Genomic DNA, 16,549 nt, shown 5'->3' on the forward strand with positions numbered 1-16,549 from the left:
TGAAGTCAGCTTGTAGTAGGGGAGCCTCAGTGCTGGGACACCATTAGCCCGAAATGAGCTTCGCAGCCTGTAACGAGAGTCCTAACGGAATCAAAATTAGCTCTGAGATTCCACAGTGGAGAGAAAAGGAAGAGCAATTAGCATGTAAGGCCATCACCAAGGGACCCATGGCAGCAAGTATTCATACTTGTCCCCACCCTCTCTCAATTCACAGCGTTTTGGAACCCATGACCCTTGCCTAGCGAGTGCTACTTAGTTGATGGTGAGTCCCTCCATCATAACAAAAGGCCAAGTACAGTTCCCAGCACAGTTCCCATAATCAGGGTAATAACAATTTATTCTTCCTGCCCCAATAACAGAGACACTGGGGATCCCACAGCAGCCAAAGTGAGCATTTGGGCAGCTATGGCCTCGTTCTAGGCGGGGTGGGTGTGCCTATGCAAATGAGATCGGCCCCTGAAGTTCTTTTCCACAACTTGCCAGACCTCACCACCAGATGTCAGGGTGAGGCTCACCCTGACACTGCTTACACTCCGTGTGGCCTGCCAGTCTCGGAAGCGGCTGGCGCGTCCCTGCAGCCCCGGGGATGGGGGGATCTCCACAGGCTGCCCCCGCCCCGAGGGCCGACTCTGCCATCTGTGGCAATGGGAGCTGCTGGGGTGGTGTCCGTGGGCAGCGATGGGCAGAGACCCCCCACCTAGGAGCTGCTGCCAGAGGGGGGTGTGGGTCGCTTTTGGGAGATCCCTGAGGTAAGAGCTGCACCCTCATTCTCTCCCGCACCCCAAGCCCCAGCCCCCTGTACCCAAACTCCCTCCCAGAGTCCACCCCCTGCACTCCCTCCTCCACCCTACCCCCATGCCCCAGCCCAGAGCCCACACCCCACACCCAAACTCCCTCCCAGAGCCTGCGCCCGCACCCCCTCCTGCACCCCAACCCCCAACCCCAACCCAGATCCCGCACCCAAACTTCCTCCCACAGGCCTCCCCCCACACCTGCTCTCGCACCCCAACCCTCTTCCCCAGTCCAGAGCCCACCCCTTGCACCCAACTCCCTCCCAGAGCCCGACCTGCACCCTCTCCTGCACCCCAACCCCCTCCCCCAGCCCAGAGCCCACACCTGAACTCCCTCCCAGAACCTGGCCACCCCACCCATTCCTGCACCCAATGCCCTGCCCCAGCCAAGACCCCACACCTGCACCCAAACTGCCTCCCAGAGCCTGTACCCCTCACCCCCTCCCACACCCTAACCCCCTGCCCCAGCCCAGAGCCCACACCACACATCCAATTCCCTCCCAGAGCCTGCCCCCACACCTGCTCCTGCACCCCAACCCCCTGCCCCAGCCCAGACCCCGCACCCTTCATTCCCTCCTCCCTCCCAAACCCCCTGCCGCAAACCACAGCCCACACCCAAACTCCCTCCCAGAGCCCAACCCCTTTCCCTCTGCCTCCCATACCCAAACTCCCAGAGCCTTAGGCAGATGTGGGGGGAGGTGGACGGGGAGGCAGGACTTGGTCCCATTCTGGAAACCACCAAAAATTGTAGAAACCTGCCGCCCCTGTCCAGCCCAACCTTCTGCAGGTGCCCCTCAGGCCCCACCCGTGCAGGGTTTGAAGCTTGCATTGCTTAAATTCCAGGACGCTGGGGGACTTCAGCTCCCCTTTGTCCAGCGGGAACCTTCACCCCACTCCCAACCAGATTCTTGTCCAGGGCATGACTGTCGGGGGGCTGGGCCCCTCTTTGTCTTTTCTCTCTGGGACAGGCCAGGGTACCTAGGACTGGGGTATCTGAGCACCCAGGACCTTCTATGGAGATGCCCTTCCCCTTCCCCTTCCCCTTCCCCTTCTGTGGTCCCATCTGTCATTGACTCCAGCCTGTTTTCTATCCATCATCAGCACCATCCCAAGCCAGCTGCACCCGCCTCAAAAAGACAGTGTCCCCTGATGGGTGTAAATCATAGAATCATAGAATATCCTCATTTACACATTTCTTTGGCAGTCATGACAGGAGACAAAGGGTTTCTATTCCCAACTTGAAGGCAAGGAGTGCATTAGGGGCAACTCCAAGGGAAAGACTATTGATGGAGATCTCAATCTAAATTCTACACGAGTTTTGTTATCTTCCCTTTTGGTTCTATCCCTGGAAATTCCCCCCGACTAGTCTGCTGAAAGATAAAATCATCTAAATCTGCCTCCAAAGAACCTGACCGGCTGAAGCAGGAGGAGACCTGAGAGATGGCCACATTCAAATCAAAAGGGAACGCTGAGACCTGCCTGTTGCCACACCCGCCCCCACCCGTCCCCAGGAGAAGGAGGCACCGACCTGTCGTGTGCGATCTAATGAGCAGGGAAAGAATCTGGGAATTACCTTCTGTAAAAACTCATCCTTTTGTTCCTCAAACACCTGTGGAAATAGCTGATTCAAGAAGTTGTTGACAGAGGGATGGTCCGCGTCTCTCAGCAGCTCCTTGGGTCACCAGCCGTTGTCAACCAAGCCAGTTGGCAGACTGACGGCAGGGCAAGAATGCTGACCCCCAACACTCTTTGCTGTTGGCCTCCGTGACATCACAATCAGCTTGTGCATAAACACACACAGACCCCACCCAGAGAGACACACCCCCACTGAGCAACTCCCCACTCTCCCTCCCAGCACTTCCTGCCCACCCCAGAACAGCTGTTTCATGGAATTGAGGATGCTCCGGGAGGGTCGGTTCGGGGCGGGGACATGGCACACTTGGGGCACTGCATGGGACTCTTCTCTCCTCAGTGCAGGGCTCAGCACTTGTCCTTGCTGAACCTCATCAGATTTCTTTTGGCCCAATCCTCTAATTGGTCTGGGTCACTCTGAACCCTATCCCGACCCTCCAGCGTATCTCCCTCTCCCCCCAGCTTAGTGTCATCTGCAAACTTGCTGAGGGTGCAATCCATCCCATCCTCCAGATCATGCACAAAGATGGTGAAGAAAACCGGCCCCCAGAGTGACCCGTGGGGAAGCGGGGGAGGGGGTGGAGGAGAGGAGGCAGACGGTGAGTGGCAGGGACCCCACAGAGGGGGGTGCAGTGGAGGAGAGGGGGAAATCATCCAGGCAGCGGTGGGCAGTGTGGGCTGGGAGAAGGGGTGAGGCAGATACAGGAAGAGATGGAGCACAGGCGGGGCACTGGGGCCCAGGCACCTGGGGTCTGGTCATCGTTGGCACCAGGAGAGGAGAGAGACAGAGACAGAATGTGTGTGTTGGCCAACATACTAGAGGAGAGAGACAGAAAAACATGGTAGGATAGCAAGCAACTCACCTCCTGGAGTCATCTGTGATGAAGCAGGACTTCATGTTTCCTCTGAATCGTGTGGGGGTGCCTCAGTTTCCCGTATGCAGTTCTTAAGGATCTAGGGGGTGGGGTAAGGTGTATGATCGTTGCAGAGCTCTGGAGGGCAGGTGTGTGCAGGGGTCTGGACACAGAGAATGGCCGACACCCTCTTTCCTGGCACCTGATGCCCTGGGCCCTTCCCCCCTGCGAGGTGAGAGCTAAAGGGTTGGAGAACAAAGGAATTGGGTGCCCTCCTGGCCGGGGACAGGGACAAAGCCCAGAGGAGGAGGGGCTGGGGGGAGTTTCAGTTGGGGGCTGGCTGGAGACATGGAGTGAAGGGCAGACGGGGTTGTCTGGCTCACTGCCCCCCCCAAAATGGACCCGGCTGAGGGGTCCTGTTCTCTGCACCTACAAGCTCTGTGTTAGACCATGTCCCTGTGGTCTAATAAACCTCTGTTTTCCTGGCTGGCTGAGAGTCCCGTCTGACTGCGGAGTTGGGGGGCAGGACCCTCTGGCCCCCCAGAACCCCGCCTGGGCGGACTGGCTGTGGGAAGCGCAGGGAGGGGCAGAGGAGGCTGAAGGCTCCGAGGTCAGAGCCAGGAAGGTGGAGCCGGGGGAGCTGTGTGTCCTGCAGACAGGCTGCTCCCCGAGAGGAGACTTCCCCAGAGTCCTGCCTGGCTTCCTGGGGAGCAGTCCCAGAGCATCGCCCGGGGACCCCGGGACATCCTCCTCCTCGATGAAACCTGCTGGGTGTCGTGTTGTGTGTGTCGTGTTGCGTGTTGTGTGTGTGACTTGTGTGTCGTTTTGTGTGTGTGAGACGTGTTTATGTGTGCGTGTTGTGGTCCATGTTGAGTGTGTGTGTGCCATGTTGTATGCTGTGTTGTGTGCATGTGACGGTGTGTGCTGTGTTGTGTGCCATGTTGTGTGTGTCGGTGTCATGTGTTGTGTGAGATTTTTGTGTCTCGTGTTGTGTGCCGTTTTGTGTGTCTTGTGTCGTGTTGTCTGTGTGTGTGTCATGTGTGTGGGTGTGTGATATTTTGTGAGCGATGTTTTGTGCATCGTGTTGTGTGTGTGTGTCACGTGTGCTGTTTTGTGTGTCATGTGAGGTGTTGTGTGTTGTATTGTGTGTGGGTGTCGGTGTCATGTGTGATTTCTGTGTCATGTCTGCCGTTTTGTGCCTCGTCTCGTGTGTGTGTGTGTGTGTCAGTGTCGTGTGTTGTTTGTGATTTTTGTGTGTCGTGTTGTGTGCTGTTTTGTGTGTCATTTTATTTGTGTGTCATGTTGTTTGAGTGTGTCGGTGTCCTGTGCTGTGTGTGTGTGAGAGATGTGTTTCTGTATGTGTGACGTGTTCTCTCTCTGTGTGTCGGTGTTGTGTTGTGTGTGTGTGTGTGTCATCTGTCGTGTTGTGTGTGTGTGATGTTTTGTGTGTGATGTGTGTGTTGTCTTGGGTGGCCACACAGGGTAATGCACAAAGCATTCCCCTCCTGGAGGAAGAGTGACACAACGTGGCCACTCAGGAGTAACACACAAACAATCCCCCCCCGCCGCCCCCCGAACAACAGTGATGTGTGTGGCCAATCCAGATAATGCACAAACCATTTCCATCGTGGAGCAACAGTGACACTGGGTGGCTAATCCAGGTATTACACAAAGCATTTCCCTCATGGAGCAACAGTGACACTCGGTGGCCACTCACGGTAATGCACAAATAATTTTCTTAACGGAGCAACAGTGACACCGGGTGGCCAGTCAGTGTAATGCACAAATTATTTCCTTCCTGGACCAACAGTGACACCGGGTGGCCACTTGGAGTAATGCAGAAAGCATTTCCTCACGGAGCAATGGGGACACTGCGTGGCCAATTCAGGTATTGCACAAATCATTTCCCTCCTGGCCCAACAGTGACAGTGGGTGGCCAATTCAGGTATAGCACAAATCATTTCCCTCATGGAGCAAGAGTGACACCGGGCGGCCCCTTGGAGTAACACACAAATCATTTCCTCATGGAGCACCCGTTGCACAAACTGAGTTTAATAATAATAATAAACAAAAAATAGTTTCACTAGAAAAGGCAGATTTTCAGTGATTAGAAGGGATAGCAAACAGAAGAAGGCAGATGGCTAAGCAAATACAAATACACACACATACTAAGCCTAAGATCTTCAAGAGACTGGATTCAAGAAGTAATTATCCATCCTAAATGTCTTTTGGCAACTTGAAGAGTTTCTGTAGCTTAGACTTCCCGTTGTTTCTCTTTACAGACTAGACTCCTGTCTTAGTCTGGACTTCCCCCTTCTCATTCCCTTTGTCTCTTCAGGTACTTTCTGCAGCCTTTCTACTGCCCTGCATGATTTTCCTCCGCTCCGACGTCTCCATGGCTCCCGAGACCTCACCTGTGGGAATGCACACCTACCCGTGTCCTACCAAGGGAGACGGCACCAGGAGAGCAGAGGAGAGAGAGCGAGTTGGCGAACACACGAGAAGACGGCGAGTGCGGACGAGGAACTGGAAGCGCCGACCTGGCAGCCGGGTCTGCAGCGGGCAGAGAGCGGAGGCCTGGTTCCGCCTCCTTGGAAAGAGGCCCAAGCGGCTCAGGCCCCTCCTGCCGCGTTCCCCTCCGGCGAGAGCTCCGGCACCATTCCTCGCCAGAGCCGCTGCGAGAGCCGAGCCGGAGCCCTCGCTCCACAGCGCTCGACGGGGGCTGGGAATCTCGCCCTCGGCCCTGCCGCCCTCTTCCCTCCCGCCCACACCGGCCCCACGCGCCGCCCAGAGACCGAGTTCCCCCGACCGTCCCCGCTCCGCTCTCGCCCCCGCGGGGGGTCGTCTCCGGGGTGTGATTTCGGTGTCGTGTCCTCTGCCGTCTTGTGTGTCGTGTGACGTGTCGGTGTCGCGTGTGATTTCGGTGTCGTGTCCTCTGCCGTCTTGTGTGTCGTATGTTGTGTCGTGGGTGTGTGAGATGTCGTGTGTCTCGGTGTTGTGTGTGAGAGACGTCATGTGCCGTGTGTGTGTGTGAATGTGTGTCGACGTGTGTGAGAGACGTGTTTGTGTGTGTGAGACGTAGTGTGTCATGTGGTGTTGTGTGTGTTTCAGAAATGGTTGTGTGTGTGTTGTCTTGAGTGTTTTGTTGGTGTGTGACGTGTTGTGTGTCAGTGTTGTGTGTGATTTTTGTGTGTGTAACGGGTTGTCTGTCGTGTTGTGAGTGTGTGACATGCAGTGTACGCCTGACGTGCCATTTACGTGCGATGCGCACTGTGTTGAGTGAGCGACGTGTGACGTGCTGTCTACAACGTGCGACAGGCAGTGTGCGATGTGTTGTGTGTATAACATGCAACGTGCGGTCTACAACCTGCGACGTGTGATGCACGAGCAACGCTCGACGTGCTGTGTGCTACGTGTTGTGCGTGTGACATGTAAAGTGCGACGTGTTGTGCGTGACGTGCGACGTGCTGTGTATTCCACGTGCAACGTGTCAGTGTCGTGTGTGTGTGTCTCAATGTCATGTGCCATTTTGTGTCATGTGTCGTGTTGTGGGCATCGTGTGTGTGTGACACGTAGTGTGTGCGTGCGTGCGACGTGTTGTACGTGTGCATGTGCGTAGTGTGACATGTGCATGACGTGATACGTGCAACATGCGACAAACTGTGTGTGCGACGTTGTGTGTGTGCGATTTAAGTGCAATGTGCTGTGTGTTGTTGACTGTGTGTGAGACGTGATGTGGTTCATGTTGTGTGTCGTCTTGAGTGTGAGACATGTTGTGTGTCGTGTTTGCGTGTGTGTGTGACGTGTTGTGGGTCGTGTTGTGTTGAGTGTGTGTGATGTTTTGTGTGTGATGCTTTCCGTGTCATGTTGTGTGTTTGTCTGTGTCGTGTGTTATTTTTGTGTGTTGTGCTGTGTGCCGTTTTGTGTCATCGTGTGTGTGTGACGTGTGTGCATCCGCGCCTTCGACATATTGTGCGTGTCCGTGTGGGAAGTGCGAAGTGGGATGGGTCAACTTGCCGCCCCCTTCCCCAACACTTTAGCCACCGGTCGTAAACATGACCCTACCCCCTCCCCAGGGTGCTACTGACACTAAAACGACCTAAAAGACCCCCAACTTATCACTATTGGCTGCACCCCATTGCCACCCGCACTTCTATGCTGCTGCTGGCCAAACCCTCCCCCAAAATCTAAACCCCACCCCCTACCCGGAACCCAGCTGGAACCCTGACCCCATAACCTGCCCCCCAACTCGAAACCCCTGAACCAAAACTGTAGCCCAACCCTCACCCCAACCCGAACCTCCAGCTCTGAACCCAGCCCCCGGAAGCCTGACACCGCTTTAAGCCAGAGCCCAGTTCCCCATTCCCACTCTGGGCAAAAACAGTGCAAACCACACCCTCCTGCCCCCCGCCCAGGGATCCTGCTTCTTACCACCCCTTCTTTGGAAATGAACCTTTTCTTCACTTGCATCCCACACACCTTCATTCTCCTTTGAGGGGTTATTTAGTGACAGGGGTCCACACAAGGCAACTCTTTGCTATCACAGCGTAACAGGACACAGAGACGTGAAAACAGTGCAAACAACATTCCACGAGTTTTCAGGAGGTTTGAACACCCAATACAGTTGAACATTGAACAGTCGCTTTGATCTCTACTAACACACACATCCGTTGGCCTGAATACACTCTGACACAAGCTGCTCTTTCAGCGTCACGCCTTGTACAAACATTACTGCAACAGCGTGTAGGGCAGCGTGACCCCCGGGGGTCTGTGAGCTGGTTTCAGGGCGTCCGCAGGACCCCACAGCTTCGCCTCCCCGCCTGTTCCACCCACCGCCTGTGCTTCCCCCGAGGGATCGCCAGACTGTCAATGCTGCCCGGAGCTTCCCTTCCTGCCAGGCCTGAGCAACCAGCACTTGTAACCAGGCCACCCACAGTCTCCCCGCGGGGAGCGTATGGACACAAACCGGCTGGAGAGCAGTTAGGGCAGGAATCCCTGGAGACTCGGGGAGCATCTTCAGCGGATGAGGGTGACACACCCCACAGGAGCTGAATTCCCACTTGGGTCTAAATAGTGCCATGTGGATGGGGCAGCATGGTTGGGAGGCTCTGTTTGCTGCGGTGGATCCACTGGGGGTTGATGTCGTGGGGGTTGAGTGAAGACCCACTAAATTGACAGCAGAGCGCTCTCCGGTCGCCGTTGGGACTGCGCCGGGAACGGCAGGAGGAAGGGAAGTCGACCGAAGAGCATCTCCCGTCGACCCAGCCCAGTGTAGACACAGCAGGAAGTCGACCAAAGCTACATCAAATCCAGTTCTGTTATTCATGCAACAGGAGCAGCGTAACTTAGGACGACTTCCTGCGATAGGATAGAGTCATAAATAGAAAGGGAAGGCTAACCACCTTTAAATCCCTCCTGGCCAGAGGAAAAATCCTCTCACCTGTAAAGGGTTAAGAAGCTAGGATAACCTCGCTGGCACCTGACCAAAATGACCAATGAGGAGACAAGATTCTTTCAAAAGCTGGGGGGAGGGAGAAACAAAGGGTCGGGATCTGTCTGTGTGATGCTTTTGCCGGGGACAGAACAGGAATGGCGTCTTAGAACTTAGTAAGTAATCTAGCTAGATATGCGTTAGATTCTGATTCCTTTAAATGGGTGAGAAAATAAGCTGTGCTGAATGGAATGGATATTCCTGTTTTTGTGTCTTTTTGTAACTTAAGGTTTTGCCTAGAGGGATTCTCGATGTCTTGAATCTAATTACCCTGTAAGGTATTTACCATCCTGAGTTGACAGAGGTGATTCTTTTTACTTTTTCTTCTATTAAAATTCTTCTTTTAAGAAACTGAATGTTTTTTTATTGTTCTTAAGATCCAAGGGTCTGGGTCTGTGGTCACCTATGCAAATTGGTGAGGATTTTTACCAAACCTTCCCCAGGAACGAGGGTGCAATATTTTGTTGAGGATTTGGGGGGGAAAGACGTTTCCAAACGGCTCTTTCCTAATTAAAAACCCGGTTAGAATTTTGGTGGTAGCAGCGAAAGTCCAAGGGCAAAAGGTAAAATAGTTTGTACCTTGGGGAAGTTTTAACCTAAGCTGGTAAAAGTAAGCTGAGGAGGTTTTCATGCAGGTCCCCACATCTGTACCCTAGCGTTCAGATTGGGGAAGGAGCCTTGACAGATAGACACAGTGTGAGGCCTGAGTTTCCCCTGCAGTCTGGATGCTCAAACACCGGCTTGGCAACACAAGTCAGCAAGCCCAGGCCACATAGAGACAGGCTCAGTGTGCAGTGTGGACAGACCCTCAGACAGCCCCAGTATTGTCAAATGAGGAAATCCTTCCTGTGTTTTGACTTGCTGGTAGAAGAGCCGAGTGACATTGGAGCTCACCGAGCTTCACTGACCAACGCAGCGCTCCAGCACCTGAGCTCTCGGGCTCCCTGCTGAAAGAAAAGCTGAAGGAGCGACCAAGGTCAAAGAGAGGTGCTCGTCTTTGGCCCAGGGCAGGGAGTCCCACTCTCAAAGCGAGAACATTTCTCTCTTTGTCCGTCTGAGTTGGGGCAGGAGCGATAACACGTCCTCCTGCACTGGCTGTTTCAGAGAGTAGTTTCTGACTGTCTTCTCAAAGACAGGGTGCGAAACAGGCCTCAAACCTGACTGAGTGGAAACAAGAACGATGCAGCTCGACTGAGCCAGCTGAGAATTGAGATGTGCCCCTGTGCTCGAGTGAGGGAATGACCTGTGAGGGGACTGGAAACCTGACCGGCCAATTCTTAACTAGCATCTCTCCGCATCTTTCCTCTGAGTGCCGTCACAGTAGCTTCAATGCTCCAGCACCGGGCGCCCTGCCAGCTCTGGGCCCGACAAGCTTTCCTTGGGATTGGATTCTGGAGAGCAGGGGGGCAGGGAAGCAACAGGTGCATGTGGCTCCGTGGTGAGGTTTCCTTGCAAGATGTGTGTGTGAGTCTGTGTGTGTCGGAAGCACTGAGTGCGGCTCTCACTGAACCCACAGAGGGTGAGGGTGGTGGGAGCGAGACAGTAGATGTATAAAGGGGCAAGGACGGGCGTAACGATGATGACTGTGTTGTGTTTCATTCCTTAGATGTGGGGCCACCACCTTTCTCTTGAGCCTTGTCGTATCCCAGGGGTAAAACTCACCATCTGTCCAGCTACAAGGGTGTGTTTGTGTTCATTCCTGCGAGCCACACAGGGGTCTGATGTTGCTGCTTCCAATCCTCTGGCTCTGCCGGGAGAAGGGGCAATTCAGGCCATCACTGAGCTGAGGGAGGGAGATGAAATAAGATTGGTCCCAAAGACTGATCCCTGAGGAACTCCACTGGTAACCTCCCTCCAGCCTGACAGTTCACCTTTCAGCAGTACCCGCTATAATCTCCCTGTTAACCATTTCCCTATCCATCTTTCAATTTTCATATTGATCCCCATCTTTTCCACTTTAACTAATAATTCCTCATGTGGCACCATATCAAACGCCTTCCTGAAATCTAGATCAATTAGATCCACTGCGTTTCCTTTGTCTAAAAAATCTGTTACTTTCTCAAAGAAGGAGATCAGGTTGGTTTGGCATGATCTACCTTTTGTAAAACCATCTTGTATTTTGACCCATTTACCATTGACCTCAATGTCCTTAACTACTTTCTCCTTCAAAATTTTTTCCAAGACCTTGCATACTACAGATGTCGAACTAACAGGCCTGTAGTTACCCAGATCACTTTTTTCCCCCCTTTCTTAAAAATAGCACCTATGTTAGCAATTCTCCAATCATAGGGTACAACCCCTGAGTTTACAGATTCATTAAAAATTCTTGCTAATGGGCTTGCAATTTCATGTGCCAGTTCTTTTAATATTCTTGGACAAAGATTATCTTGGGCCCCCAATTTAGTCCCATTAAGCAGTTTGAGTTTCACTTCTACCTCAGATATGGTAATATCTACCTCCATCTCCTCCTTCCCATTTGTCATGCTACTATTATCCCTAAGATCCTCCTTAGCCTTATTAAAGACTGAGGCAAAGGATTTGTTTCGATATTGGGCCATGCCTAGATTATCCTTGACCTCCACTCCATCCTCAGTGCTTACCGGTCCCACTTCTTTTTTCTTGGTTTTGTTCTTATTGACACGGTGATAGAACCTTTTACAATTGGTTTTAATTCTCTTTGCAAGGTCCTTCTCACTTTATCCCTTCATGTTCTGACCTCAGTAAGATAGCTTTCCTTGCTGATCCCTCCCATCTTCTACTCCCTGTATGCTTTCTCCTTTTTCTTAATCACCTCTCCGAGATGCTTGCTCATCCAGCTTGGTCTACAGCTCCTGCCTATGAATTTTCCCCCCTTTCTTGGGATGCAGGCTTCTGATAGCTTCTGCAGCTTTGATTTAAAGTCATCCCAGGCCTCCTCTGCCTTTAGATCCCTGAAGTTCTTCAGTCCAATCCACTTGCCTAACTCATTTCCTTCATTTTTCAAAGTCAGCCCTTTTGAAATCAAAAACCCTAGTTGCAGATTTATTTTTTGTTGATCCTTCCGTTCAGTTTGAACTGAATTAGCTCATGATCGCTAGAACCAAGCTTGTCCCCTACAACCATTTCTTCTAGGAGGTCCTCACTTCTCACCAAAACCAAATCTAGAATGGCACACCCTCTTGTCGGTTCAGCAACTACTTGATGAAGGAATCCATCTAACAGCATCTAGGAACATCTGAGCCCGATTATTATTACTAGCACTCGTCCTCCAGTCTATATCTGGGAGGTTAATGTCTCCCATGATCACGCAGTTTCCATGAGTATTTACTTCATTAAAAACATTAAAGAGGGCTCGATCCATATCCACATTAGATCCCGGCGGTCTCTAGCTCACTCCAAGCACTATCCCAGGGGAGGCTCGAGTAGATTTCTTCCCCAATGTCATTTTTGCCCAGATGGACTCTGTCTTCTCCATTCCATCGCTGATTTCTTTACATTCTACCTCCTCATTGATAGACAATGCTACTCCACCACCTTGACCTTTATTTCGGTCTTTCCTAAACAGCACATACCCTTCAATACCCATAGTCCAGTCATGACGACTATTCCACCCTGTTTCTGTTATCCCTAGAATATCTGGTTTCACTTCCTGCACCAGTACCTCTAGTTCCTCCATTTTGTTACCTAGGCTCCTCGCATTGGTGTACAAACATCTTCATTTTTGCTGTTTGGCCTCACTCACATTCTTTACCCAATGAGGCACGGTCATTCTACAGCCAGCAGAACCTATTAGACTGGTATCCACACTGCCCTTCCTCCTTATAGCCATTCTCCTACCCACGGCTGTATCCTTTCTTACTTTCTTTTCTTCCCTCTCAAGGCTAAAATCCGGCATGGAGATTACCTGGACATCCCCCAACCAACCATCTCCCCCAGATTCCTAGTTTAAAGCTCTCTGAATCAGTTGTGCCAGCCTCCATCCTAGAAGTCTATTTCCTTCCCTACTCAGATGAAGTCCATCCCGAGAGAACTGTCCTCTGTCCAGGAATGCCTCCCAGTGGCCATACATCCCAAAGCCCGCCTTCTAGCACCACTGCCTGAGCCATCTGTTGACAGTCATAATCTTGTCATGCCTTTGTTGCCCTTCTCCAGGCCTGGTTACAGGCCTGTCTACTCTTCTCAGTAAAGAGTCCCCGATCACGTAGACCTGCCTTTCCCTGGTGACAGTTCTATTCTCCAGTCTATCCCCTGTTCCCTCTGGCTGCAAGTTCTTTCCATTGCTATTCTCCCTTGTAATCCTCTTCAACCCATCCTGTATCCTCCTGGGGCTCATATTTGGTGTAGTCTCCATTGACTTTTCCCCTTTTCCCATAGGACTAGCCGCTCTTCTCTTCTTCCTTGCCCCTCCAGCTTCAGTGACTACCTGCTGAGCCCCTTCTTCATTTTCCAACTCTCAAAACTTATTCCTGAGCTCTATTTCTCCTTCACCAGCCCGTCTTTTCCTCTGCCTGGTTCTTTTCATCACATGCTTCCACTGACCACTTTCCTCACCCAGCAGTCTCCCCTCAGAATTCCCCAGTCCTGCTTCCATCTGCAAGTCTGAGCTTTTCCCTTCAGATACCTCATGTCTTTGCTCCATCATCTGCTCAAACCCCTTTCTAAACTCAACCAGACTTTCCATCTGCATCTCCAAACCTCAGATCTTCTCCTCCATCAGCTCGAGCAGATGGCATTTCATGCAGACAAAACTCTTACCAGGTCCCCCCTCCAGGATCATGGACATACGGCAGCTTCCACATCCAGTCATCTTCATTGTGTCTTCCATGACAGGCCCAACAAAGAAAGGAACAGAACACCACCAGCTATCACCTTCAGCCCCAAACTAAAAGATCTCCAGGGCAGGATCAAGTGGAGTTCCTTAGGGATCAATCTTTGGGACCAATCTTATTTCATCTTTTTATTGCTGATCTCAGCACAAAAAGTGGGTGTGTGCTAATCAAGTTTGCCGATGATCCAAAGCTGGGAGGTATTGCTAATTTAGAGAGATACCGGGATATCGTACAGGAAGATTTGGATGACCTTATAAAATGGAGTAATAGTAATAGGATGAAATTGAATCATGAGAAGTGTAAGGTCAAGCATTTAGGGATTAATAACAAGGATTTTAGTTATAAACTGGGGACACATCAGTTAGAAGTAACGGAGGAGGAGAAGGACCTTGGAGTATTGGTTGATCATAGGATGACTATGAGCCGCCAATGTGATATGGCCGTGCAAAAAGCTAATGCGGTCTTGGGATGCATCAGGCGAGGTATTTCCAGTCGAGATAAGGAGGTTTTAGAACCATTCTAAAAGGCACTGGTGAGACCTCACCTGGAATACTGTGTGCAGTTCTGGTCTCCCATGTTTAAGAAGGATGAATTCAAACTGGAAGAGGTACAGAGAAGGGCTACTAGGATGATCCGAGGAATGGAAAACCTGTCTTATGAAAGGAGACTCAAGGAGCTTGGCTTGTTTAGCCTAACTAAAAGAAGGTTGAGGGGAGATAGGATTGCTCTCTATAAATATATCAGAGGGATAAATACCAGAGAGGGAGAGGAATTAAAATTTAAGCTCAGTACCAATGTGGACACAAGAACAAATGGCTATAAACTGGTCACTGGGAAGTTTACACTTGAAATTAGATGAAGGTTTCTAACCATCAGAGGAGTGAAGTTTTGGAATAGCCTTCCAAGGGAAGCAATGGCGGCAAAAGACCTATCTGGCTTTAAGATTAAACTCGGTAATTTTATGGAGGAGATGGTATGATGGGATAACGTGATTTTGGCAATTAATTGATCTGTAAATATTCATGGTTAATAGGCCCAATGGCTGTGATGGGATGTTAGATGGGGTGGCATCTGAGTTACTAAAGAGAATTCTTTCCTGGGTATCTGGCTGGTGAATCTTGCCCAAATGCTTAGGGTTTAGCTGATGCCATAATTGGGATCAAGAAGGAATTTTTCTGCAGCAGATTGGAAGAGGCCCTGGACGTTTTTCGCCTTCCTCTATAGCATGGGGCACGGGTCACTGGCTGGAGGATTTTCTGCTCCTTGAGCTCTTCAAATCCTGATTTAAGGACTTCGATGGCTCAGACATAGGTGAGAGGTTTTGCACAGGAGTGAGATTCTGTGGCTTGCTTTGTGCAGGAGGTCAGACTAGATGATCATGATGGTCCCTTCTGACCTCAATATCTATGAATCTATGAATTAAAAACAGGGAGATTATAGCGGGTCCTGCTGAAAGGTGAACTGTCAGGCTGGAGGGAGGTTACCAGTGGAGTTCCTTAGGCATCAAGATTCTACAATCTATTCTGAAGGACGATCCCTCAATCTCACAGATCTTGGGAGACAGGCCAGTCCTCGCTTACAGACAGCCCCCCAACCTGAAGCAAATAATCACTAGCAACCACACAACAAAAACATTAACCCAGGAACCTATCCTTGCAACAAACCCATTGCCAACTCTGTCCACATATCTAGTCTAGGGACACCATCCTCGGACCTAATCACATCAGCCACACCGTCAAATGTGCCCAAATACATTTGTTAGTCTCTAAGGTGCCAGAACTACTCTTCGTTTTGTTTTTTGTTTTTGGGTTTTTTTTGCTGATACAGACTAACACGGCTCCCACTCTGAACTAAATGATTGCATCTCTCCCCAAAAGAGATCTATAAGCACAGAGAACACCCTGGAGACCAGGCCTTTAAACGTTAGGAAACATCAGAGTTAAGGTGACGGACATACTTTGCGCAGTGCTGTTGTGTATGTGTGTTATGATACAGACGCACAAGCGTGGCCTTGGGGTCAATTCCCTGCCCCCCACAGCATCAATTTCCTCCAGACTCCCAAGGGAAGTGGTGCTTCCTCCATCCCTTGATGAGATGCCTTTCTCGAGTCTGCTTTGGTCCAAAACTCGCGACTGCACCATGCAGGAGGCCTGTGATGTGTAGGGGGGCCAGATGAGATGATCTAACAGTCTCTTCTGGCCTTCAAGTCTCCAAATCTCTGCAAAACTGGGTGCGGCACATTGAGCATCCTCTGATGGTTCCACGTGTGGCCTGCGTGAACCCTTGCACGACCACTGAGTGTGTGGGGGTGACCCAGGGGGAGCAGCTCAAACATGCACAGGAGCCGGCTCGGGGCAGGACATGAGCCCTGCAGGGCAGGGGTGGGGGTGGCAGTGACATCACAAGGGCCTTTTGCAGCACTCAGCTGACCTCACAGAGAGTCCACGACAACGGCCAGGGAGGACAGGCTGCAGGGCAGGGGGATCTCAGAGACCCCCAAGGCTTTGCTGCAGGGAGTCTCCTTCTTGAGGTGTCTCCTTGAGGACTGAGAGAGAATTCAGGGTCATGTATGTCTGATATCTGCTAGGAGAGCAATACAGCGGTGCACAGACAATCCAGGAAGTTTTTGGAAACTGTCGGGGACAATTTCCTGGTGCAAGTGCTGGAGGAACCAACTAAGGGCAGAGCTCTTCTTGACCTGCTGCTCACAAACCAGGAAGAATTAGTAGGGGAAGCAAAAGTGGATGGGAACCTGGGAGGCAGTGACCATGAGATGGTCAAGTTCAGGATCCTGACACAGGGAAGAAAAGAGAGCAGCAGAATACGGACCCTTGACTTCAGAAAAGCAGACTTTGACTCCCTCTGGGAACTGATGGGCAGGATCCCCTGGGAGAATAACATGACGGGGAAAGGAGTCCAGGAGAGCTGGCTGTATTTTAAAGAATCCTTATTGAGGTTACAGGGACAAACCAT

General features: G+C 51.4%; 1 protein-coding gene across 1 annotated transcript in view; it reads left to right on the top strand.

Moving 5' to 3' along the window:
• LOC144930024 (uncharacterized) overlaps positions 1–16,549 on the top strand; it is a 262,214-nt gene that overhangs the window by 63,698 nt on the left and 181,967 nt on the right. The window contains 1 exon segment of the mRNA XM_078851061.1: positions 10,840–10,844. Coding sequence (XP_078707187.1) covers positions 10,840–10,844 — 5 coding nt within the window.

This window comes from Lepidochelys kempii, unplaced genomic scaffold (assembly GCF_965140285.1).
Source record: "Lepidochelys kempii isolate rLepKem1 unplaced genomic scaffold, rLepKem1.hap1 scaffold_29, whole genome shotgun sequence".
NCBI lineage: Eukaryota > Metazoa > Chordata > Testudines > Cheloniidae > Lepidochelys > Lepidochelys kempii.